This window comes from Lepus europaeus, chromosome 11, assembly GCF_033115175.1.
Source record: "Lepus europaeus isolate LE1 chromosome 11, mLepTim1.pri, whole genome shotgun sequence".
NCBI lineage: Eukaryota > Metazoa > Chordata > Mammalia > Lagomorpha > Leporidae > Lepus > Lepus europaeus.
Window position 1 is genome coordinate 8,615,773 of NC_084837.1, and position 26,927 is coordinate 8,642,699.

At 54.1% G+C, this 26,927-nt stretch overlaps 1 protein-coding gene across 2 annotated transcripts in view; it reads right to left on the reverse strand.

Annotated features, from left to right (window-relative positions):
- Positions 1 to 20,275, reverse strand: part of IGF1R (insulin like growth factor 1 receptor) — a 260,335-nt gene extending 240,060 nt beyond the window's left edge. The window contains exon 1 of one of the 2 annotated variants that reach the window (XM_062204938.1): positions 19,757 to 20,275. In XM_062204938.1, the coding sequence (XP_062060922.1) occupies positions 19,757 to 19,850 (94 nt within the window). In that variant the 5' untranslated portion in view covers positions 19,851 to 20,275. The remainder of the gene's footprint in view (positions 1 to 19,756) is intronic. The other variant, XM_062204937.1, reaches the window with a different exon arrangement.
- Positions 20,276 to 26,927: the final 6,652 nt, after the last annotated feature.

A 26,927-nucleotide genomic window follows, 5' to 3' on the forward strand; every position in this document is an offset into this window, starting at 1 on the left:
AGGTTTGAGTCCCAGCTGCTCCACTTCCGATCCAGCTCCCTGCTAATGTGCCTGGGAAAGCAGTGGAAGATGGCCCAGGTGCTGGGCCCCTGCACCCATGTGGGAGATGCAGAAGAAGCTCCTGGCTCCTGGCTTTGGCCTGGCCCAGCCCCAGCTGGTTGTTATGGCCATCTGGGGAGTAAACCAGCAGATGAAGACCTCTCTGCCTGTCTCTCCTTATCTCTCTGTGATTCTGCTTTTCAAATAAATAAGTAAACATTTTTAAAAAACCCTACAAATGAGAGTCATTCTCTCACTAACAAACGCAGTTGAGGAACAAGATAACAGAGCATGGAAGATCATTTCCTATCTTCTTTCCAACCCTGAGAGTGCCACTGGGGGTGTGCAAACGCTCTTGTCCCCAGGTACCATGGCCGGAGTGTGCAAGGCTGTGCCTGGGGTGACTGATGCGTTGGTGCCTGCATCAAGCATACAGTATAATCCCACGTGTGCCACCAACGGCCCTACCATAACCCCAGGGAGGAAACAGCACCGTAAGACACTCCTGGCTGACAACACAGGCCGTTGTCCCCAGAGGAGAGTCCCTGAGCCACACAATGGCAGCTGGACATCAGGATCCCACCCACAAGACGTCTGTGTTCATCCTAGGAAGGCCCTGGTCAAGTGCCACCAGACGCTCTGCTAGTTCCGCCTTCAACTGCCTAGGCACCTGTACTTGAGGTTTAAAAAGGTATCCCTGAAAGGATTCTGGGTCCCAGGCACCTACCACCTGTAGAGCTGAAAAGTGTTTTGTATTTCTCAAAACGTCATGACTTTTATAAAAAAATGACACCAGGATTTTCAAATAGGAGAAATAAAATGCGTAGCACCAGTGCATCCGAACTTTGGGCACTTTTGCCAATCCGCACTTTCACCGAATGGAAAGGCTGGTGAGAACATGAAGCCAGCCAGCCAGCCCGCCCATCATTTCGCTGATTCGCATCTATCTTGTAGGAATCAACATTCCCCATGTTTTCTAATCACAAAATGTAGTTTGTGTCTGGCCACCTCCTTGAAAATCAAGCCCCGCACATTGCACATCGCACATTGCACATCGGGAGGGGAACAGTCGGCATTGTTAAGTTATACTCATACGTACCTGGGAACGCTGAGAGAGGACACTCGGGTGCAGATGAAGCTGCCGTTCTTTCAACTTATCGCCTCCATACAGCCTGTCTGCATACAAAGACCTCAAACAACAGCCTCAACTTGCAAAGCTATTTTTTCGGTGCTCAGTAGTACAACAACAGGAAGTAGAACTTCTGGGACAGGGATTTTTGTATTTATTTTTTCTTTCAATGGCTGCTTTGAAAGAAGTGGGGGGGGGGGGGGTCCACAGGCATTACAAATCCTCGAAGCCTTGAATGAGGAAGTGGGAAATGGCTGATCCTGCAATGGGTAGCCTGAAAATCCTGGCTCTTTTATGCAGTCAAGGATCCAAGGCCAGGAATCTCAAACATCTTAGGCATTTTGCATTATTTTCTGAATCTTAAAAGAGCTTGAAAAAGACTTGAAAAAGAAGGGCCAGGGTCCACAAAGCAGTAAATAAGCCCCCAGCCTGTGGTTCATGCCCCCACCCACCCAACACAGAAGCCGGGCTCCCAGAATTAAAAGCTGAATTGGAAGCTTGCTCTCCACAAATGGGGTTTTGTTTAGGATGCTACAGAGGAGAGCCCGCCCCAGGCTGCAGCGTCCTCATTCCTCTCCAGTGTAGAACCTGGAGTAGACCAGCAGCCTAAGAATTTCACACCTGCAAACAGTCCGCCCTTGGCTAGACCTGATGGGTCTTCCCAAGTCTCAGCAACATGTAAAGGTGCATGTACAAAGCTGCAGGACGTCTTCGCTGCTTCAGAAGGAGCTCTACCCAAGCGCAGGGCTTTCTCTGCCAGGACTACACCTCCATCAATGCAAGAAACCCAACCAGAACCCACAGTGGAGGGAGAGAGAGCACTGTTCGTCATCCTCCCAAAAAGTAGCAGCAACTAACTCAGCCTTAAACTCCTTCCTCTTCCACAGACCTCATGGAACACCATCAGGGCCACCAGTGCTGAGAAAACACTCCCGAGTGTTCCCTACAGACAGCAAGCGTCATCGCCGCGGCCAAGTTAGAGGACAGGTTTGAAGGCATGTTGATGTGGGGCGGAAAGTAGAAGGAGACACATTTCTACTCACTGTGTCAGCTGCAATAACCGGGAGGCCTTTTCCTGGCATCCTGAGTGAATGTGCCCAAGCGAACACAGATACAATGAGAGGGTGCACAAGGGAGGTGCACCAGGGCCCCCCCAAAAGGCTTATGGGTTTTCCACAAGGACCAGTAGCCTCCAGTGAGTTGATTTCACGCAGCACAGAGAGCCAGTCTTTAATGAACCCCTTGGTGTGGCTTCGGAGGACTCCCAAAACCACTCCCCGCCTGCCTGCAGCCTCACCTCCCACACCTGGGTGTAGCAATCGCTTCCTCCGTTGGTACGGTTTCCACTCTGTTCTCTCCACTCTCACTCTTAAGAAAGTGCCAGGTCCTATCTAGCAGCAATGTACAACCTGCCTCTCAAGGACCATGTAAGCTCTGTCAAGGGCTGTATTTTATACACCTATGCCCCCCCCCCCTTCCGATTCCCAAACATCCACTCTGATCACTCTCTAGCGCTCTAAGCTGCAAAACCAAACGGCCCTTCCCCAGCTCAGCACCCTGGGAGCCCTGACCACACGCCTTTGCAGTCAAAGCAGTACCAATCCCACCCCTCCCCCACCCTGCCACTCACTGTGGCCAAGTCCAAGTGGCATTCTCAGCCCATGTTCTCATCGGCACTCTGGGCAGGTCTGGCACCTGCCAGGAGCCAGAGCACCCCGCCAAGGCCTGAATGGCTTCCTTGTCAGGTGGCCAACCTTTGAGGCCAGGCCCAGGATGTGAAGTGGGGACACTGAGGCGGCTGCACAGCCCTGGACAGTTGTCCCCTCACTTTCCACACCCGCAGACAAGGCCGCTGAGGGCAAGGAGGGTGCAAATCAGTGGCCTCCATTTGCAGAGCCAGAAGCTGAGGAGGGCGCCAGTGCTCCTGCCCCATGCCCCGCCCCGCCGTGCGGTCTCTCATCCTCCACCTCACTCTGTCCATTCCTGGGTAAGAATTCACTGCAGCCAGCACCTAGGACCCCGCCGACACTGTTCTAACCTCCCCTCAATTCAAAGCCCAGGGCCCCAAAATAAAAAGGATCAGTTAAGTCCCCACAAAGAACTGCACGCACTCATGGAAAATTCGAACACGCAGTCGGGCAGAGTGGAGGGAGAACCTCACTGGGGGCTTGCATCCCCTTCATTCAAAGCAGCAGGGTTCTGGGGGCACAAGGGGGACCCCTTGCAGTTCTCAGAGCAGCAGAGAGAAGGGGCTAAGCAGGGGCACAGGCAGCCCTGCCTGTACTCGCTGGGACCCAAGCCGGAGGACACCTTAATTAACACCGTGTCATCCATCTCCCAGCGGCACCTGGGATTAACTGGAAGGCTTGATCAATACCGATTTCACCGTCATGGGAGTGACTCACCACGAAATTCTACCCAGCTTAAAGCTCAGCTGTGAACAGAAACAAAACAACATAATAGCAGGGTCAGATTGAAAATAGCAAGTATGGCTGGTAACGGCTCATGCTTATAAACAATTAGCAGTCCCCTCCCCAGCCCCGGATGTGCTGAGAGAGGGAGGGCTGGGGTGAGGGCCGCAGGCTCCGAAGAGGGTAGCGGGCTCAGGCCTGCCTTCTGCCGCGACCCCTTCCTTCCCAGGGAGACTGGTGCCAGTTTTACCAAACAGACCCTGGGCAAGTCTAGGCGAGTTTGTTTCTGACACACAAAAACGATGTCACTTTGTGGGACACCCCGGGTCGCTCCGATACACGGATACACCATGCAGTGTCTGTCGGGGTCGGGGGAACGTTTGTCAGGCTTCAAGGGGAGCACAGGGAGCCACCTTGAACCTGACCCACACAGCTTTAGGCTGCAGGCAGGAACTGAGTCTTCACGAGGTGGATGCCGACTCCTCCTGGGGCTCTGAGGGACCCTGCGCAGCTCCTGCGGAGTGTAAAATAAGCAACTCGTGTGCCCTAAAACGGGGGAAATGGAGACACGTGTGGTTCCTCCGAAACCACATCCCATGCAAGAAAAGCGATGGAGGGCACCAGAGACGAACCCTGTATCCCAAGTGCTTGGTGGAGAAGGCGTTTCCTGCCACCTGACAACACCTGCAGGCCTCCCTCGGCCTCTGAGGGGCCTGGCTCCAGGACCCCTCCACACACACACCCCAAAATCCAGGGACGCTCGGGTCCGGGCACAGGACCTGTGCACATCCCCCATGCACCTGAGCCCTGTCAGCGGTCTCTAGATTACTCAAACCACCTGTTGTAAATGCTATATAAGCTGGTGATGCACTACAGTTTAGGGAACAAGAAAAGAGACTGTACACACTCAGTACAAATCTTTTTCCAAACAGTTCCTCACCATGGTCGGCTGAATCCGTGGGTGTGGAGTCTGTGGGACTGAAGGGCCAACACTGTACACATGGTACTGGTGTACAGTGCAGAGCTAGAGCGGACACAAGCGCAGGGTTTGCACAGAGGTGCCAGTCCAACCTGCAGACTCGGATGAGCTACGGGAGCCAGCTTCCTCCTACAGGTCCCCGGGAAGAAGAGTGGCTGCTGAGGCGAGGTGAAGACAGCTCCTCTCGCAGCCAGGCAAGCTGGGGGTCCCTCCCAGTCTCACCTGGAATCCAGCAGGTCCAGCCCTGAGCCCTGGCACTGGGTTAGACAGAGGACAACAGTGTACAGCAAGCTGACAGTGGCCAACACCTGCTGCTCAGGTGGTGGCCGACCTGTGGCTCACATCCTGTGGCCCCACGCACAGCTTCCTCAGCCGCACTGCAAAGCCTGGTGCTCTTCTGTCCCTCAGACCCCCAGGTCCTTGCCTGCAGGGGTCAGTCCTGCCCGTTCAGGGCTCCCCGTGCAACAAAACATTGAGCTGTCAAGACCAATGAAAAGCTTCTAGTATAATCAGCCGGGGAGCCAAGTATCTAAACAAATCTCTCTTCTGGAAAAATGAGAAAATGGAAAGGCAATTACATATCCCATGGCTGATTAGCAATAAATTTCATTTGCAACTGCGATGGCCCGAGAGCTAGACTCCTGACTTGCTTTCCTGCAAAGGAACGCATTACCTGCAATGCTGTCTCTCATCAGGGAAGACACGCCCATCCCTGAGACTCAGCCCGACCTCCCTTGATAGCACACTTTCCCTGCTCTGATCCTCAGCGTGGCCCCGTGGGCAGGCATTGGTCTTCTTGAACTCCACCCCCCGTCCCAATTGCTAGACACACACCCCACTCGTCTAAGCAGGACTAAGCGTGACCCCTGGTCCTGGGAGGCAGAGGAGCAGGCACGAGAGCTGCTCTTCCTCACCGTCCAGCAGGAAGGCACTGGGTCACCAAGCCAAGGAGCTGCACTGGGTCAGAACCCCTGACTGAAGCTGTCCCTGGCTGCCCTTGACCCATATCCATGGATTCATCTCTGAAAGCTGCCCTCAGCCCACAAGGGCTGCCAGTTCTTGATTCTGCCCATTTAAAAAAAAAAAAAAAAAAGCTTTTATTTATTTGAAAGGCAGAGAGAAAGAGAGAGAGAGAAAGAGAAAGAGAATGAATGAGAATCTTCTATCCAGTGGTTCACTCCCCCAAATGGCTGCAACAGCCAGGGCTGGGTCATGCAGAAGCCAGGAGCTAGGAATTCCATCTGGGTCTCCTTCATGGGTGGCAGGGGCCCAAGCACTTGGGTGTGCCATCTTCCACTGCTTTCCCAGGTGTACCAGCAGGGAGCTGGATCGGAAGTGGAGCAGCCCCACTCACATGGGATGCCCACGTTGCTTACACCACTGTGCCACAACGCCAGCCCACTTCTCTCCACTTCTACAAGCAAGTTTATGTATTCAAAGGGCACAATGACAGAGATAGGGAGTGGGGGAGAGGGGAGAGACAGAGACAGAAAGACAGAGATACTGTCCATCTGCTAGTTCACTCCCCAATGCCTGCAACAGCCAGAGAGAGGCCAGGTTGACGCTAAGAGTCTAGAACTCAATCTGAATCCCATGCGGACAGCAGAGGCCCAACCGATGAAGCTGTCACTCGCTGCATCCTAGAGTGCACATTAGCAGGAGGCCAGAACTAGAAGCAGGACGGGGGCTAAAACCCAGGCCTCCTGATGCAGGCATCCCGAGTGGCATCTTAGCCACTGCCCTGAACACCTGTCCCCCTGAGCTCCAGCTCTAATCTCAAAAAGGAATCAGGACCGCGCATCAGTCCAGAGAAGATGCAGGGGAGAAGGCAGAAGCCCACGTCCCAGCTGGGAGAAACAGACTGTGGCTCTGAAGCCGGCTTGTTCCAACAGGTGAAGAATGATTCAAACTAATTCACTCTCCCCAAAGCAGGAAAGTAATGAACGCATAGGCCCACAGCCCAAACCCACCACCCTCCCATAAAGCCTCTGCACTGCTGTTTTTAACATCATTTGTTGAGTCAAAACAGTCACGGTGGCAGAACAGGCAGCACCAGGCCAGCAACCTAATCCGGGACTAAGGCCCCACGCTGCCTTCTCCGCCTGTGCCCGGTCAATGTAAAAACATAAATCAATGCAAGTTAAGAAGCATCAGTAGCAAGGCCCAGAGCTGGACACAAAGTTGGCATCGTCTTCTAAACAAATCTTTCCTCTCGGTTTGTACGGTGAGGGCCGAGAACCGCCGTGCCAGCTCGGCCGGCACTGCCAGGCAGCACGGCACTGGCTGCCCAGAGCCAGCCCAGAAGGCAGCAAGGGTCAGCTTGTGCCTGCACACCCTCTGAAAGAGAGTGCTGGCCCTCCTGAGAGATGGCGCACAGGGACACAGCTGGAGGTCGTGGAGTATGACCCTCGCAGGGTGTAGCCCAGGCCCTTGGCCTTCCCAGGAGCCCACACCGCCCCTCCCGAAGCGGGGAGCCCTCCACCTTCCCAAAGTACAGCTCTGAAATAAAAGTGGGTGACAGCCGCTTCTCGGCAGAGCGCTTTGCCGCGTGAGCCACCCGCCTCACGGGAGCTTTGTTCCCCCCAGGTCTGCCCATGCCAAGTGCCTCCTCCAGCACGCGCGCTGTGCTGCTCCACCCAGCCCGCCCATCAACCCGGACCAAACAGGGCCTGTCCCCCTCCCATATGCAGGATCACCCTCCTCCCACCCCCATGGCACCTTGGCTTCGTACACAGAGGGGCTCGGCTTCAGCGGGCACACCCTCTCTGCCCCAACACCAGGCGGAAGCGTCAGGTGCGCTCCTGCCTCCCCAGTCTCAGGTCTGGAGATGCCACCCTCACCTTCTCCGTCACTGATCCACACGGGGGTGGTCTCTGACCCCACAGAAAGACCAGAGCAGCCTAAGACCTCCTCTCTCCTGGGGGGATCCACCGCTGTGCTCCAAAGCTGCCCTTTCTCCACTGCCCTCCAGTAACAGACCACACCCACCCTCCTCTCCACTGGTGCACACTGCCATCCTCCCCACCAGTGTCCCTCTGAGCCCTGAGGGACCTCGAGAGTCAGCCACCCCCTCTACAACCTCTCAAGCCTGTCAGGAGCCTGAGGGGCCATCTCTAAACCCACAACCCCTAACACTGGGCACACACTGCCTGCACACCCCTTATCCAGAGCGCTGGTGCCCAGAAGTGTCTCAGGGTGGTAGGTGTGCACAGACACGACCAGCCAAGCACCCCCATCTGAAAACCCCAAATCCCAGCTCTCTGAGTCAACCTGGTGCTCACAAGGTTTTGGATTCTGGAGCATCTTGGATTTCTGATTTCCAGCCTGGGAATGCTCACCCCGTATTTGGGTCTCCCAACTAGGAAGCTCCCCAAATAGAAAACCACCACCACGCGTTTTTCTCACACGTTCTCTAGGAGCAGGGACCAGTGGAAGCCCTCAAGTCTGAACCCCAGAATAGGGCTTCGTACCCTCCCCACAGCTCGGTCACTCTCAGGTGTAATCCCAGCACCTGAGCCAGGGCCAGCCTGGGTAACAGACAAGTCTCTCCTGGCACAGACGCCGCCAGCTCCGTGGTCCCGGAGGCTGAGATCAGACTCACGTTTCACACCTGCATGGCAGACACGGAAAAGGCCCCGCACAGTGCAGGGGGAGGGCGGGAGCCCCAGAGGGAGCCCCGCGGCCCCCTCGCTGGACGCCTCCCACGTGCCGGAGCTCCGGGGCATCCCAGATACTGCGCCGGCCCAGTCCTACCCCAAATCACAGCCGGAGAGGGCGGGCCCTGCGGCTTCCTTTCCAACACAGCCCCCTGCACCCGAGAGGGGGAGACAGTGAGCTGGCTGGCAGGAGGCAGCTTCAAAGGAAGCGGCAGGCCAGTCTGCACAGGCTCGCCCGGGCCGGTTCACACCCACCGGGCTTGGCGCTCACCAGCAGATTTCACAAGATGCTCTTTGACAAGCTGCACTTGAAATTAACATACCAGGTTCAAATGATTATGTTTACATTCTCTGCAGGCAACAGGCCCCCTCCCAGTCTCCTTAGGAGTCTCGGGCCTTGAAGAGTAATCGCCTGGGTGTTAATGAACTTCAGGTGGCCTCTTTACAGCATCCTGTGCAAGCCAACTTTCTTCCACTGGAGGCAAGAGGAGTGGCCTCATCTTCTGTGGGGACCCCAAAGAGAGACAGCAAAGGCCTTGACCCACACCCAGAATGGCAGCCACTAGGGAGGGAGACCAGCGATGAGACACCTGCCAGGAGCCAAGGCAGAGACAGAGCAAACTTCTGTGCAGTGCTTCAGTTGTGGTCAACCAAATCCTACTCCATGTCTCACCACCTGTGTCTCGGGATCTGATGGCCAGAGGGGCCGGCAAGATGACCCAGGGCCACCCTGTCCCACAGAAGGAGCAGGCGGGCAGAGGTGGCAGAATCCACACTGGCCCTTCCCACACAGAAGGCAACACAGCAGGGAGCAGTCTGGGATGCCGACCTCCCATCAGGTCCCCGGCTCCACCTTGGCTGGAGGCACGCTGAACACACAGAGGTACTGGCGGACTACTCACTCGGTCTTACCCACGGGGACCTTCCCAAACAAGGTCCCCCACCCAGAGGGGCGGGGTGAACCTGACACAAGGTTAGACTTACAAGTGACCTCTCCAGGGGTTTCCACTTTTTATTCACCTCACTGTGCAAAAAGACCAGCGAAACAGTGACTTTAAAGTTCACTGCTTGACCTCCAAGTTCCGTGTGGCAGGCACTAGTGTGATAAGATGTTTTGGCCAGCGGTGCTACAATGATGCAAAGGAGTTTGTTATGAATAGAGTTTCACTTACCTGGCTTCAAGAAGTCTTCCCTTCCTTGAGCTCACCCTTAGTGCCACGTCCTTGTGATTCAGAGATGGCAAAGGGACCACTCTGCTCCCCAAAAGTGGGGGGGAATGAAATAACAGAGAAAGGGACAGAGGTCCACAGGGGCCCTGGGTCACAGCTCCCACCCAGCACAGGGAGGGTGAAATTGTAGCTCTCGCCTAAAGGAGTTTGCCAGAGGGCAGCTGGTACAACCGCTCTTCAGAGGGGCTTCTGCCTTCCCAGGCCCACACACAGCCAGGAACACAGACAGCCCACCTCAGAACCGGCCGGGGAGGGAGACGGCCGAGGTCCACCCTCAGCCAGCCACGCACGTGACGTCCACATCAGAAACAACAAAGGCAATCCCGCCGAAACAGGGCTAAGACTTTTGACACATGACACTAGAACAAGCACCTACACACGTGAGAAAAGTAGACAATAAAAATATCAATAAAATGCAAAACTAAACACTGAAAATCACCTAACAAAATACAGCCCAGCCAGGCACACATTTGTTATCATTCTGTTAGGATTTCTGGTTGGCGAGCAGCTGAACCTCATAAGATAGCCCAGAGGGATGCATATAAGGATGATAATTAAAGTGTTACTACATATTTAAGTAGAGCAATGGAAGGAAAACCTTGCAGTATTTTTCAAAATGAATCAGTATTTTTTTTAAGCCCCTAAGCACAAAAGGACTATCTGAGAACTCCTCATTTATGAAAAGTCTGGCAAAACTGTCTTAAACCCCTCACTGCAAAGGTCACACCAGGGGTGCAAACTCGGCCAGGGTCAAGCAGACCTGTTTATGTCACTCGGACAGCCCTCGTCCACACCCACACACCCCCGGTTTGGCACCTGCAACCTCAAGCCACAGCCCACTAGTTTCCATAGAAGCCTGCAGGATCCACACTTCCTGGCATCAGTTCCCAGGACCCAAGCCAGAAAGCGCAATAAATAGGGGAGCAGCGGGGTTTGGGGTGCAATTTAATTTCTGGGCTGGGTTACCGCCATCTCCATAAAGGCTGCATTTCCCTTATGGCCACTAGGTGGCGTCTAGGCATTGGCGGGATGGGAAAGTCGAACTGGCAGAAATTAATGAATGGAAGGATTAAGGGAGAAAACACAATAAACAGATCTCTGAAAGGGAGGGGAGCTGCCCCGGCTGCCACTGCTGACCGAGAACAGGTAATATTCAATCAGCACCTTGGCTAAACACAAGTTTTATCACACAATGACGACGGAGCCCCTACTGTGTGCCAGGCTCTGTATCACATCAAATGACACAGGTGGTCAGACATCAAGTGCACCTGCATTTCTGGGACCACCCAAAGGACATCTCCATTCAAGGATGTCACCTCCGTAAGAGCAGAAGCAGGCAGCGTCCAGGGGCTTCTCACGAGCCAGGCTCCGGTGTGGGACACTGGACATGTGCATTTGTTCACTTTAATGTTTACGAATAAACATAGGAAGTGGATCCCAGTAAAAGCGTAAATCCGAAGTCGGGGAAGCTGAGGTGTGAGAAGAGTTAATACCAGCTACTGGGAAGGTGTGATTCAATCTAGCCACTCTGGCGCCTGTAAAATGACAACAGCCAAAGAACAAGACCCTCCAAAAAGATCGCTCTTAACCATTACTATTAACTGCTGACAGCAGCGTTCGGGACTCAGAGGAAGCGAGGAGGAAGCGAGGAGGAAGCGAGGAGGAAGCCAGGTCCACAGAAGTCAGGGAAATCCTAAGTTTCATAGAGGAGGAGGAATCGGGTTAGAAATCAAAGAAGGGCATCTCAGATATAGGAATGGATTTGGGGGAAGGACCCGAGCTGACTTAGAGGGCTACAGTCATGTCCCAGCTTTACACATCTACATGAAAATTAGATCAAATATAGACGGGGGCAGGTATTTGATAGCCAGTAAGCCACCCCGTGGACGCCCACTCCCATACTGGAGTGCCTGTGATCACATCCCAGCTCCACTCTCCACTGTGGCTCTGGCTGATGCACACCCTGGGAGGCTCCAGCGATCAGGTCCCTGACAAAGTGTCCAGCTCGCCGGCCCAGCCCTCGCTGTTGCAAGCATTTGAGGGGTAAATCAGCAGATGGAAGATCGCTCTGATGTCTCTGTCTCACTTCCTTTCAAATAAATTCAAAATTTAAAAAACAAAAAATCAAAGTCCCCTGAAATTTTTCTGACTTCAGTTTTCTGAATGGATTAGAACACGCTTGCACTGTGTTGTTTAGTGACGAGAGCAGAAACTTCTCCCCCAGTCTGCATTTCTGCTGAGACTCAAAAAAAAAAAAAAAAAAAAAAAAAAAGAATTAACTTGTTTAGGAAGAACGACTGGCTGGCAGGTAAGGAGCGAGCAGGAGCAGAGGAGTTGTGCTCCGGAGGACGGGCGTGCTGAGTGGCGAGGAAGGAAACGCTCCGGCCCCAGCAACAGAGGGGCAGAAGCTGAGACAGGAATGGCACAGTTTACCCGCCAGGAGTGGGCCCAGGGCTGGAGCCCACGGGGAATCAACCCTGGGTCCCCACAGCAATTTTTTTTTTATTTTTTAAATTTTATTTATTTGAAAATCAGAGTTACACAGAGAACGAGAGGCGAGAGAGAGAGGTCTTCTAACCGTTGGTTCACTCCTCAATTGGCCGCATCAGTTGCAGCCACGCTGATCCAAAGCCAGGAGCCAGGAGCTGCTTCTGGGTCTTCCTACTCAAGCGCAGGGGCCCAAGGACTCGGGCCATCTTCTACTGCTTTCCAAAGCCATAGCAGAGAGCTGGATCCGAAGTGGTGCAGCCAAGACTTGAACTGGTGCCCATATGGGATGCCGGCACTGCAGGCATTGGCTTAATCTGCTATGCCATAGGGACTCCCCCACAGCAATCTTTTTAAGGACCAAGTACTGCCCAATAGGAGGGGCTATGGGCTCGATTCTTGGACCACAGAGGGCACACTCCCAGAGCTTGGGGGCAGCAAGTGCACCCAGCCAAAGGGATGGGCCAGGAGTCACAGGTGGCTCAAGGGCCAACTGGGCAAGTCCTCTGGGAGTGGTGCAGGTTTGCAGGGGACCAGGGCAGAGCCAGAAATGGGGGCTAATCAGAGCCTCTCCCAGTGACTCAGTGGGGCAGACAGGGAGCATGCAATCACCCCGTGTCCCCAGGGAAGGACGGGCTGCAGAGCTTCAACGTAGCTGGAAATTCCACCCAGAGCCAATCTCTGATGTTGAAAATCGAAGGTGTGTGTTAGAAAGAAAAATTCCAACTATATCATCTGACCAAGAAAAGAGACTCGAACAAAAGAATTCTTCCAGTGGTTAGCATGTGATGACCCAACCTAGGCTGTGAACTCATCATCCACTGAGACCAGAGGTGAGAACCAGGGGAACAACACCAGATCCGCCTCTGCCACGGGGGTCTGTCCGACTCTGAGTGTGTGTGTGAGTGTGTGCGTGTGTGTGTGCATGTGTGTGCACGTGAGAGTGTGTGCATTCACAGATTCCTGTACTTTTCTTCAAGTCTTCAGTCTGTAAGCTGTATCTTCTCCCACTGAGACCCAGGGGAATACATGACAATCCTGATCCGCACGCGCACTGTCAACGAAGATGTTACAATCGAAGATCATTACCGGCTGAAGATTCGGGAAACTCTTCCCACACATATGCTGGGTCACCTGGAATTTTCTTTCCCAGGAAAAGAGCCTTCAGATTTGGGAACAGGTATTAAAGTCATCTCTCTGTATCATCAGATTTCTGCTCCTTAACCAAGATCTGCTAGACTCAACACTGGTAATATCTCATCAGCTTAGTCGGATATATCCCCAATCCTCAATTTTATAGACAAACCACTGTCTTTATTCCATAGAAGAGAACAAAGCTAAAAGTAAGCATTCAAAACATTTTAGCAAAACTTTAATGTTCTGCTGTATAAAATATGTATGCCTAGGATTGTCACAATGTGTTTGCTCTCCCATGCCAATAGTAATTTAAAACAGAGCAAACTTTTTAAACTGGTAGCTCCAAAGCAAGTGCTACATTACAAAGTAGCCAAACGTATGCAAAACGGCAACAAGGATGGATTCCACACAGCCAGAATTTGGAAGGATGGGTGGAGAGTCACACACATTCTTATTATCTAACTTATGAAGTACAGGCCTGTGTGTAAACAGAGCTCCGGGAGTAAGGAGATAAAAAGTAAGGTTTCAAATCCGCCTCCCAAGAACTTTCCGGACTAATAACAGACTACTTTCTAAAGTCTGGGAAATAAAAGAGATGTCTTCCAGACGAGTCCCATGTGAGCAATTTCAGGCTGGCACAGCTCTCTCTGGGATACGTGCTGGCAGCACTCACGTGCACACACCTGTTCCTCTATGTGGCCAGCCAGCTGCTGTGCTGATAACAATGTGTTCGGGGGCTTCAGGACCCTCAACCACCATGGGCAGGACAAAGCCGGTGAGTCCCGTGGACACATCCCCCTGGAATGTACCAATGAGGCGACCAGCAGCACGGACCAAGCAGAGGACCAATCGGAGAAGGGCAGCCTCTGCAGGTGCATTTGCTTCCTGGGACATACACAGCAGCTACACAGTGAGACACATCACAAACCAATGTGTATCCCTCACCACCACACAAACTTCCGCTTAAGCCCAGAAAAATCTGAAGAGCAACTTTGTGTAGGTGGGGGCAGCAAAAGAATGAAAACTTAAAGTCAAGCTTACTAAGCTGTTTCTTCAGTTCTTTAAATAAACATAGTGGTAATTTCTATGACTTAGATTGATAACTTTCAAAACGTATGGTCCGCCTTTATTCTACGGCACAAGAGTGCTTAAGCCTACAGAACTGAGCTCAGTGAGCATTCAGCATGTATGTGAGGAAGAAATAGGTCAGGAGAGGAGGTTAAAAAAAAAAAAAGGAGGTTGCTTCTTAATTCAAATAAAGAAATATCGGCCTTTCCTTATGATTTTGAAATTAATAATATGGCAATTTGGCATATGCAGGGGGGGGGATGGAAATCTTCAAGAAAGATACCTGGGGCTTTAAAACATGAGTGAAACTGAGAGTGAAAAGAGAAAGGAGTTGGCTTTCAAAAGCCCTACGTCTCCAAATCAGACAGAACTAAATTTTGAATCAAATTAAACTGAAGCAATTTCACACCAGAAAACAAACTGAGGGGGCTGTGCATCTCTGCAGCTAATGACCCAAGTTGTGGCTAAAGATCCCTTGTTTACCACCCATCTTAAATCCCCTGCCTCAGAATAAATCAGTCCTTTTACAGATCCTTGGGGTGGGGGTGCAGGATTGAGGACACGTGTACATATCTCGGTTTACATGTTTCCAAATACTGGGGGTCAGTTACAATGTCCACAAACACTGGGACCCCTGCCCCTCCCTTTGTTGAAGCCAAATCACACATTTATGAACACACTGGACCACTTCCTTCTGCTAGCCCAACGGCAACCACCATTTTCCAGGAGGGCTCAAAGCGCCTCCCTTATCACACGTGTTGCTGTCTTGAACGGGTTCAGCATTTCCCTGCAGAACATCTCAGCGAGAGCACGAAACTGTATCCCCAGCCTGTGTGCAACTATTATATATTTAGCACAATTGAGAAGAGCTCATCTCTTGGACTCAGATAGCACCTGTCATAAGTTGGCTAAGAAAAGCAGTTCAAAGCAAGCTGGCCTGCAGGCACAAATACCTCTTCCATGAACCATGGTTGATTTTTAAATGAGTTTTGAAAACAAATGGAAGCAAAATCACAATGCAGAGAGAACCATGTCTTGTACACTTAAAAGAAAAAAAAAAAACACTTTCGGGATTTAATTGACAATCTCCTTCGTACCCCCTCACACTTTTCAAACAGCAAACTTATTTCTAAATTATAGAAAGCTCTGAAACCGTAAACATGTCCTCCTCGTTTACAGAAAGCTAACTAAGCAACATGTGCATCCAGGAAACTCCGAAAGTCCTGTCTTTCTTTCAACTCAAAAGGTGCCACGTAGCATACACACACACACACACACTCACACACTTAAGACTCCCAAGGTTTTGGCAGAAGGAAACCATTTAATCACCGCTGCCGTAATCAGTGTTCCTGGTCAAGATGGCCAAATGTCCCCTGGGCATCATGGCAACCACAACTCCCCAACACAAGGAAAACACTGACAAGGCAAACACGGTGCAGCACCGAGTTTGGGAAGATCAGCCTCAGCCACCTCAGGGCGCCTCACGTCTTAGCTCCACAGGAGAATCTTTCCAGAGACTGTAGCTTGCTGCCTGCTGAAGTATGGAAATGGTGCATGCTGGAGATGAAAAAAAAATCTGCATTTTCAAGTGCAGAAGAATAAATAAAATGCCAAGGGCAAAGGTAAAGTCCTCTACCTTTGTAGGCACATGCACTCCCTCACATCACACAGGCCAGCTTTCATACAGTAGGTGCCCAATCAGTGTTGGCGGGATTCAGTTGCTTCTTAGAGCACATTCTTACAAAACAAATGAAACCAGATTAAAAAGGAAACCACGTCCCCTGAGGGCTCCCCTTGGCAACAAGCTAAGGCAACAAGTGAAAATGATACAGTTGATTCTCATTATTGGCCTGATCTTGCAACAATAGGAAGGGCAGGCAACATTTTTATTAGCAAACCGGGCCTCAGACAAAGACAGGAAACAAATACAAACCATTATTCTCTAGGTCTTTTCCTATTGAAAGGCCAACAAGGTAATGTTGGATAAAAGTTTAACAACAGAAATGCCTTTGACGGACTTTCAAATCTTTTGTTCTGTAAGAAATTTTAATTCTCTTAAACAAAAGTCATCCTGTGCCCGAAACAACTATTGCATCCTACAAAGAGTCTTTCTGCTCAGATTCTGGAGCTGTGTAAGAAATAAAATAAGCAAAAAAGAAGCAACACTGGACTGAAATGAACAGCTCGCCCTCAGCCTTCCCTACCACACGTGGCTAACAGGACAGATCAGAACAGAGTGGGAATTCTCCTTACACGGCGCATGACTTCTGTTGGAAAACACCCGTAAAAAAATCGAAGACACAGCCTTGCAGACTGAACTTCTAAACTCTATCTCGAGGAAAGCGGCAACATTTCAGAGTTCAGCTGTCAAACTCCACTTTCCCTGGCATGTGCTTGTTAACTAACCAGGCCCTGACACATCCTTAACCAGAGCCACAGAGCACCACGGCTTTGCTCCCCAGGTCCCCTATGGCGCGGAATCCCCGCTACTGCAGCTTCAGTTACCACTGTGCTGTGCTGAAATCCACACACCTGAGAACTCACGAAAGGGAAGACAAAGACACCAGGATGAATTTCCTGAATACATTTAATCTATTTATGTCTCAGTGTACTCTTTTCAACCTTAACATTTTTTTTAAAAGGACAGATTTATTGAGATGGAATTCAATTACCATAAAGATCGCCGAGTTAACGTGTACAATTCAACAGTTTTTGGTATACTCAGAGTTGTGCAACCATCACCCCAAAAAAGAAAGCAGTCACCCCATGGCCCTGGCAACCACCATCCACTTCCTCTACAGATCCGCTTGCTCTGGACATTTCGTACAAGTGGAATCGCACAACAGGTGATCTTGGTGACCGACCTCTTTCGCTTTGCGCTGTTTCTAAGGTAATCTAATCAACCTTACTGAGTTTCGGAGAGTGGGGCTTTCCTAATCCCTTCGGACAGAACAGGCACCTGCCCCTCTGAAACGCCAAATCCCAGCCACACACCAGCCCTCCACAAAAACACCTGTTACCTGCTACTGCCCTCCAAAGGGTGGGAACCAGACTTTGCTAACTGGGCTCTTTCAAAACTTCTTATTCTGGGTTATCCTTTGAAACAGTGACCTGTCACAAACGGACACTTGTGTAGCAACAGGATATTCCTGTGCCGGGGGCAAAAAGATGACAATCCTTCCAAGGAGATGGCCAAGGCAGCTTTAAGGTACACGTTGGCTGTTTTTAAAAAAAAAAAAAAAAAAAAGTCATCGGAACATTTAGGTGCCACGCGTAACTTCCAAACCTCCTTTATCTCCTTTATTAAAATGCCCTGCTCCCGTGACAGTGAGACAAACATGCCCACATCTTTCTCCCCCCCACAAAAAACCTCAACATTTTCTAAAACTCTCTCCCTAGAGTTGTCACGCTCAAAGAAGAAACGCTAAACACTCAGTATGCTGGCAGGGCACCTGGAACCGAACCAACCCCTGTAACGGCGCTCACAGCCGCCCCCGGAACACCCTTCCCGGCTAGGACCCGGCTGGCTTCTCTCTCCCGTGGTCCGGAGCCTTTCGGGTTTTAAAAAACTGAACTCATTTTCATGTAGCCCTCCACACTGCGGCAAGCGGGTGGGGCCGGCCCTGAGCTGGACTTGAGGAAATCTCAGGAGGATCAGGGCGCCTCCTGGCCATCCTCGGGCTCTGAGGAACCCAGCACTTCAGAGACCCCCGGGGAAGAGGGGTCCGTCTTGGCAGCGCGGTTTTAAAAACCTACATCGACAGACTCTCTGCCTCCCCTTTGTGTTCTCAAGAAAAAGCGCCCTGGCCAAAAGGCACTCCCCGCGAGAAGGGCTCCGAGCGCTGGCCAGAAGCAAGGCCACGCTGCAGTTCTGGATTTCAGAACTCTCTAACAGTCAGGAAGAAAGGGAGAGCAAACAGCACGGGGCGACACCACGCCGCCACAAAATGGATTCGCTCTCTGGGGTCCTCCACGCCGCACTCGGCTGTGCTGGCCAAGAGCACCCCTCCCCGCCCCGTCCCCCAAACACCACCCCCGCGCCTCAGGAGGGGGCAGCAGGAACCCGTCCGTCCAATCCCGCGCGCTCAAAGTTCGGAAAACAAAGAGCAGGAGAGCCCTGGTCTGCGCCTCCCTCCACGCAGTAAACACGCTAATTCCGTAAGCATCTGCGCCTCCCCGCATCACGCGCTCGCCGCCGCCGAGACGTCTAAGCGGGGCTCGCTGATGCCTCTCCGAACCTCCCCGTGATGGGCCAGGTGGCCCCCCGCCCCGCTCAGTCGTGATTTTTCAGTTAATAGACACCACCTGCATACCCGCGGCAACCATTACTCACCAACGCCCTCGCCGTTTCCAGCCCCAGCCCCGCGACTGCTTTTCAGCCTTCCAGCGCGTTCACCTTACCCTACCACCCCTGAAGTCCCCGGGAGCCACCTCGGGTCCTTCCGAGAATAACCGCGCCGCCCCGGCCCTGCCTGCACACTCCGTGGGTGCGCTCGCTCCCCGCACCCCCGACGCCTCCCAAACAAAAGCCATCAGATGGCAAGCGACAGCGCGCGTGGGGCGACACCGCTTATTAACTGCACAAAGGAAGCGCGGGGCGGTCGAGCCGGTGCCACGCAACGCTGGTCGCAGCCAAACGCGTGCCAGGGCTCCGCGCTCGCACGCAAACCCCCGCCGCAGGTCCCGCGCTCCGTCACCCTCCGCGCGCCACGCGCGCAGCGGGGCCCGGGTTGGGAGTCCGCGGCGACAGCGAGCGAGCACGTGTGTGGAAACGCACGTCGGCTCCGGCCGCACACGCGCTCCCGCACTCCCGGGCGCTGCCCGATCACAGCCCCCCCCTCCCCCCTCCCCGCAACCCCCGGGGCGGCAAAGGCGCCCTCGGGCCAGACAGAATCTGGACACGGTCCCGGGGCCCCACACGCGCTCCCGGAAGGGCTAGGCTGATGGAGGCCCCGGGCCTCGCACTCGCCCAGGGGCCGCCCGAGGGGCGCTCCCGCTTCTCCGGGACGCCAGGGGCGGGGGACGGGCCAAAGGAACGCAGCGCCCCGAGCCCGAAGTCGCCCTAGGGGCAAAGGCACACTGGGCGGCTGGAGGCCGCGCCTGGATGTTTGCCAAAGTGTCCGGCGGCTGCGGGGCGGCAGCGCGGGACCCGACGCCCTCGAGGGCAACTCGCGCTGGCGGGCCGAGGGCTCCCCGCTCCCAGCACCCTGGCGGCCCCAGCGGCAGGCGTGGCGCGGCCTCAGTGCCTTGCGGGCCGTCTGCGCGCACGCGGGCGTCGCCGTCCCGTGCGGGGCGAGAGCAGGGCGTCGGGCCCCAACTTCCCTACGGAGTCCCCGAGCCCGGGCGGGCCCCTGCCGCCCGGAGTGAGCACGGCCCACCCACCTGGCCTCCGGGCTGGGCTCTCGGGACTACGAACTAGAAACCCCACGGCCCCTTCCCGCGCGGGATGCGCCCCGTGGGCTCCACACCCAAAGGCTTCGGGCCCGGGTCCACCCTCCGCCCCGCGCGCCCCAGCCGGGGGCCCGACAGCTGCGACGGTGGCAACTCCGGTTTCGCAAACAGGGCGCAGGCCCTCGGAGAAAAGTTCCCGCAGTGGCCGCGGGCGGCGGGCGCATACTCACTTTCTCCACTCGTCGGCCAGACCGAGAGCGCGGCGGAGAGAAACAGGAGCCCCCACGCCGAGGTCCGGGACCCTCCTCCGCAGCCAGACTTCATTCCTTTGATTTGGAACGAAAGTCCCCTTTCTCAAAAAAAGAAAAAAAAAAGGAAAAGAAAAAAAAAGGGGGGGGGGGTTTCAAAAGCAGTCTTCGCTCCAAAGCCAAGAGCGAAGGAAGAACGGTCCGAAGGCAGCGCAGACGGGGCGGGAGACCCCTCGGCGTCAGCAGTCGCAGCCCAGGACTCGGCGGAGTGGGGAACCCAAGGCACTCTGGGGAGGGCTGTCGGCGTCGTCGGCCTCCATTTTCAAACCCAGAGAGGCAAGAGGTGTGTGAGGGGGTCACTGCCCAGAAAAGAGGCAAAGCCCGAGTGCGTCCAGGCGAGGAAAAACAAGCCCGACCCCCAGGAGGGGAGGTGGCTCCGCGCCTGGGGCCCCGCGCGGGAGGGCGCGTCGCGCTGCCAAGCTCGCTCCCAAGTCCCGGTGGCGGGCGAGGCCGGCGAGGGGCGCAAATGCGGAGTAAAAATGAATGAGCGGCTGCCCCCCCCCCTCCTCCTCCCGCTCGGGCTGCGCTCACCGCGCCGCCGCCCTCAGCGCAGCCGCCGCCGCGAGCTCCTTCCCAAACCCAGGACGCACACAAAGCGGCGGGCCGGCCGCGCCGCGCTGCGCTCCCCGCAGCCGCCCGGGCTCCGCGCGCGGGGGCTCCGGCTCGCTGAAGGTCAAGGCCGCGACGCCCGCGGGGCTGCCCCGCGCGCGAGGGGCGTGGAGGGCCGGGGTCCCGGGGAGCCGGCCGCGAGCAGGCTCGCCGGCGGCGTCCCCGTCGCTCGCTCGCCCGTCTCGAGTTCACCGGGTGCGCTCCCTCCTCCTCGGGCTTTTTCCCTTTTTTTTCCGCTCAGCGGAGTTAACGCTGGTAAACAAGAACCCCAGCCTCGCCGCGCCGCCGCCGCCGCCGCCACACACTGGGGGCTCGCGCGCGCCTCGGGGCCGCGCACACGTGCCCGCGCGCACCCCCGAGCGGCCGCCGCCGCAGCCGCGCCGCGCCAAGGGCCGGGCCCAGGCCGGCGCGCGCCAAGAGCCGGAGCCCGGGATCCCCGGGACGTGCGGAGCGGAGCCCGGGCGTGGGGCGCGAGGCTGCCAGGCACCGCCCCTGCCGCGCCCCCGCCCGCGCCGGCTCCCTCGCGCACTCAGGCGCGCGCCCGCCCCCACCCGCACTGCGCTGGCCGCCCCGCACGCGCCTCCCTCCCGCAGGACCCCAAAAACAATGCCCCCGGCGCCCGTGCGGGGCCCGCGGAGGGGCCGGGCGGGGCCGGGCCGGAGAGGGGCGCGCGGAGCCCGGCGGGGTTCGTGGAAAAACAACGGCGTGGCTGGAGAGCGCGCCCCCCGGTTCTTGAAAAGCCTCATTGTTCCGTGCAGCTGTTGCTAAATAAATAAATAAGTGGGTGCATGCGGCATTTTTTCGCAGCGTGCTGGGGGGGGGGCCGCGCGCGACGGGAGGGGCACACCTGGGAGCCAGGGGAGCCACTGGGCTCCGACACCCCGCACTTGCCACGCACGGCGGCGGCGCCCACGGCGTCGCGCAGGAAAGCCCGGAGTTCCGGGGCGCGGCTCGCGAGGCTCAGCCGAGGGCGCGGGGTGGGGGGGGGGGTGGACGTTGCCCGCTGCGGGCCGAGGACCCCGAGTCCCGGAAAGGGGGGTCCAGCTTGGCAGCCCCGCGTGCCCAGGACGCGTGGCCGCGGTGGCCGCCAGAGGGCGCGGCGGGCGCCAGGCAGGGACAGCCCGCGCGCTGCTGCCTCCCTCCCTTCGGGGGAGGAAACGCGGGGGCCCGGGCTGGGGGCCGGCCGCGCGGGGTCGCCCTGGCGGGGGCCTCCCCGACCCGCGGCGCGCCTGGAGCGCGCCCCCCGGGCCTCGCGCGGCTTGAGCTCCACCACGTGGGCGGCTGCGGGGAGCGGCAGTGGTGCGTGCACGGTGCGGGGCTGCGGGACCCGGAGTGGGGGGGCGTGTCCGAGGGGCCCAGAGGAGCGCAGAGTGGGGCGTCGACCCGGGTCCCGCCGCGGATCCCGCCGCCCGGGATCGGGGCCACTGCGGAGACGCACCCGCACCTGCCTCGGGGACCCCGGGCGCGTCCCCCTTTGCTTGGCTCTCTCCACGTAAGTGACTGGAAGCCTGCGCCGGCGCGGGTCTCCCCGGCGGGCTGCCGGAATGTCCCCGAGCAGCGGGCGCTGAGGCTCGAGCGCTTGCGGGGACCCCGCGCCCGCAGGGGGCCCGGGCGGCGGCGGCGGCGGACTGCGGCACTGCACGGACGCGGACTTGCGGGGGCGGGGGCGGGTCCCGCGCCGCGCCCCGTGCGGTCCGGCTGACCGAGGTCGCAGGCAGACGCGCGGGTGGCGGGTGCGTGGAGCGAGCAGACCCGCGGGGCTCCCCGGCTGCCGGGCCGCGCGCGGAGAGGGGCCTGCCCGACCGACGGCGCCGGGAGTCCGCAGCGGCGTGCGCGTCCCGCCGTTCGTTGATCGCGTTTTAAAATCCGGGCGGAAAACAGGTCAAAAGCTAACCTGGTGAAACCCCACCACCCCCACCACCACCCTTTTTTTTTTTTTTTCCTGTGTCCATTTCCTAGAGCATTCTTCCCCTTGGAATTGTGTAGCTCGGTTCGGTGAGTTACAGAGAAAAAATAAATAACTGAACCTCTTTCTGTTCGACAGAGTTTTTCATACTAGATTGGTTTGTTGAACTGAAATGCAGCTTAATGTTTAAATGTAGATGCCCCTGGACCTTAACCAAGAAGGAAATGGATTCGATCTCAGCTCTAACCTGTCCCTTTAAAGACTGGACCCCACACATGAGTGTGGATAATTCCGTGTCCTCACTTTGAATTCTTCAGACGGAACTGCCTGAGGTCTCTCTGCCCACCTGGCACCCACCCTGGAGCTGATACCAAATACTGAGTGTATCGGGATTGTATCTCCTTGCGTTTGGTGTGCAGAAGGTCTTAGCCCACTTGTAAGTCAGGACAAGGTTGAGAGCTAGTTTTTCAAAGGCTAATGCTAACATAAAATCTCTAAACACTACATGAAACGTTTCGGCATTAATAAAACTGGTCATTCAGGCGTCTCAGACCTTAGTTACTCCCAGGGGTTGTAGGTCTTTTTCCCCCCCCTTTAACAAATAATGCTGCTTCATTTGTAAAAGTTTTAAGTGTTTGTGGTTTTATGAAGTATTGTGAAATCAGCTATCTTAGTGAAATATTAGATGCTTCTTATTCACCTTAATCTTTGGAAAACAAGAATCGAGTGGTGGATGGCCTTGAGGCTCCGGCGTGATCATATCCGTAAAGAAGGCAGTTTTTGTTGTGTTCTGTTTTGTTTTTCCATGATGACGTTCTGCAGAGCCAAGTCAAGCTGACTTTTTTCAACCTTGAAAGTAAAATCCCATGGACGAACACTAACTGGCGTCTTCACTTAACCACACTGTTGTTTGAGCCCTGTTTTCCTAGGGTGTCTTATCGATTCTCCTTGTTTTGAAGCAGAAAATGGTTGCTTGTTTTCATTTTTTTTTTTAAAGTTTACTTGATAACTGTTTTATCTCTAACTCTTCTGCTAAGTGTACCATATTTCCCCAAGATGTGATATATATCAAGAGAACATTGGAGAAACAATACAAATATTAATTGACAAATATTACGAGCAATCCAATATGTTGTGGTTTAGTGTGAAGGGAACATTGCTCAGCTGAATCTGCTATAGCCACATGCAGTCCAGGTAAGGCTTGGAAACAATGAGTAAAGATAGGCAAGTTCTGAAAAATCGCACACAGCATGACACCGTTTTGATCATGCTCTTAAAAGCAAGGAAAGCTAACAAGGGCAAAAAAAAAAATTAAGCAACAGAATTAAATACATGAGAAAGTGTTTGTGTTTTTGCTTTTGAGTTAGCAAGAGGATTAATGATGGATATTCATTTATTCGGATGGGATGAAGAGAAGTCATAAGGCTGTGATCTGTTCTTGGAAATGTGTTCATTCCTGGAGTGAGTGAGTGGTGGATTTATGAATTTCCATTTTATAATTATGCTTTTTAACTAGCACCTAGGTTATACATATTTTATATGTATAAAAAAAATCAAATAGGATAATAAATAGGAGAGCCCTATGAGAGAGATCATTCCAGTTGTCCAATACGAGTTTTCCAGATTCCAAGCTGTTGGTGCACACAACTCAGGAGCATTAAAGAAGCACTAAAATGTAAATGAGGATTTTAGACTTGTTGGGTACATTTGGAAGACTGGGCATTCCGTATGTCAGTGCAATTTTAGACAAAAACAGCTCATGAAGCAAAAATGTGAAAGAATTCACTTGATAGGTAGTCAGATTCCTTCATGGGGAGTGCATTATATAACCTGTTTGGCAGTTTCCCCTGAGGTTAAACACACGCCTAACTTACGATCTGGCAGTCCTACCTCCAAAAGCAATGAAAGTGTCATCACAAAAATACCTGTGTGGCAATGTTTATGACCACCGTATTTAAAATCACAAAACACTGGAAAAGACTCAGACGTGCAACAAAGCAAATCATGGCGGATTCCCCTCAAGGCACTGCTGTCTAGCCATGGAACAAACTACTCATCCACGCAGACACACGGGCAAATCTCAGGAGCAAGAATGTGTAAACACCAGACACAAGGTGCATCACCTATGAGTGCATTCCTGTGACGCTCAAGAACAGGCGAAACTGACCTGTGAGACAGAAATTGGAATCAGGGCTGCCCTTCGGTGGGTGGAGAAACGTGAAAGTGGGGTGGCCTCGGATGACTAGCGAGAGGCACAAAGAGCAGTCCAGGGTGCTGACGATGTCCTACATCTTGGCTGGGGTGTGGCTGTGCTAGTCTGTGCATTTATCAAAGCACATCAAAGTGAAGATGGGTGTGCTTCATTGTGTGTCATTCTGTCTGAATTTAAAATGTTTTCAGTGGGCACTATGTCATTCAGAAGTTTTGCAGCCGGTCTGAAAGAGGGGCCTCCCAGTGCTCCCTGTTTTTGCTGTTATGTGAGTTAGTGGATGTGATATAGTTAGGAGATGTTAGACCCAGACCTGCTGCCTGCAGCTGATTCCACAGGTAAGAGCAGCTTCTTAGGTGTATCTGCCTGGGGTCCCCCGAGAGGGGCTTTGGCTGTGGAAGGCACCAAGAGGTTGCCACAGAGCAACCGGGTGCAATGCTCTCGTTGGTTCCAATCCCCACAAAGCCACACACAAAATCTGTTTATACCCAAATGAGACGATTTTCTGTTTCCCTGTGCACAGAAAGCCAGCTCACAAGGCGCTAAGTGCTACACCCCCCTAGGATACTTTAGGAGTGTGGAGGTTTCAGAGCCCATTTGCACAGAGACAGCCAGGATGATGTCTTCCTGTGACTGCTTCCAGCTCCATGTTCAGTGAATCATCAGTCAGAGCCATTCCTCGAAAACGCAGGCTTGGGCACGGAGTGCCAGGCGCCGTTGGGACCTGCACAGGGACTGGAAGACTTCTGTACCTGCACCTACACCCTGAGAATAGCCCCCTACAGACTGGCATGAGCCTCTCCCAGGTCTGAGGGTGGGCATGTGGTAATCTTGAACAAACCTAGCCAGGAGTGGTGCAACGGCTCCCTCGTGTTCACTTGTCACTTGCGATGGTGAGTCTCTGAGATGGGTGTGCCACCTGTACTCCCCCGTGTAATTAACTCTCAAACATATCAGTAATAAGGATCCCACCTGGCAGACAGTACAAAAGCTGCTTCTTCATTGTTGAAGTGCATCAGGGACGTACGTGAAAAGTGGGGTTAAATCAAAATCGCTGTTCCCTCTGATTAATGCCACCAGCTCTGAGATGTTTTATCAGCGGCATGCCAGGAAGAGACAAGCTACTCCTCGGCCTGCCCCACCCGACTCTGCAAAGCTGGGTGACTGTGTGCAGGAGGCTCCACCTCTCTGTTTTCTTCTCTGTGACGTGATCGTGTTGGACTCGAGCTTCCTGCTCTAAAATGCCATGATCTCATTGTTCGGCGTTTGATTGGCAGTGGTACCTGGTTTCTCTCACTTTGCACATCTTACATCTGCCTTCTCTGCCCAGCAACAATAGTCTGTAAGTTACAGGGGATAATCGCTTGCTAGTTTGTTTTGAGATGCATATTTCTCACACATTAGGGTTGCTTAGAGCAGAAAACATTTTTCAGCAGTTCTGAACTCCCAGGTAACTTCTTCTGAGAATAGGGGTATGGAAAAATGAACACAGACATCACGGAGACAGGGCAAGTGGCTGTAGGTAACCCACAAAGGAATCCCTCATTGATTATTGACAGGTTCCTGCCAAATATCCTCTTTGGAATATGAAGTTAAGTGGAACCCGATTTTGCAGACTACATTTGTATGTTTGCTCAACAAGTTTTTGGTTTTTTAACACCAATGTTCCAGGTTTTGGTTTGTTTTTGTTTTTGTTTGTTTTTGTTTTTGTTTTGACAGGCAGAGTTACATAGTGAGAGAGAGAGAGACAGAGAAAGGTCTTCCTTTTTCTATTGGCTCACCCCCACCCCCCAAGTGGCCGCTACAGCTGGTGCATTTCTGCCAGCGCGCTGCGCCGATCCGGAGCCACAAGCCAGGTGCCTGGTCTCCCATGCGGGTGCAGGGCCCAAGCACCTGGGCCATCCTCCACTGCCTTCCCGGGCCACAGCAGAGAGCTGGACTGGAAGAGGAGCAACCAGGACAGAATCCGGCACCGCAACCTGAACTAGAACCCGGGGTGCCAGCACTGCAGGTGGAAGATTAGCCTAGTGAGCCATGGCACTGGCCCTAGGTTTCTTACTAACAGCAAACTGGCCTCATGGATGACCACACATGAGGACATCTTGAACTGCTTCAGGCACCTGCTGCTCTGCAGTGAGGAGACCATGTGCACAGTCAACCAGTTCAGGTCGGCCCTTGGGGGACCGCTGGCCAACCAGGGGCGGGCATATGGACCCGGGGAGCGCTGTAGGTGAGCTGGTCCCCACATCTGTGAGATCAAGATATATTGAAATGAAGAGAAGCCTCACATGACTTCTGGTTTCAAATACCTGAAAAATATGCAGGTACCTCCCATAGGCAGAACTAGAACCCTGGGAAGGAAAACAGAT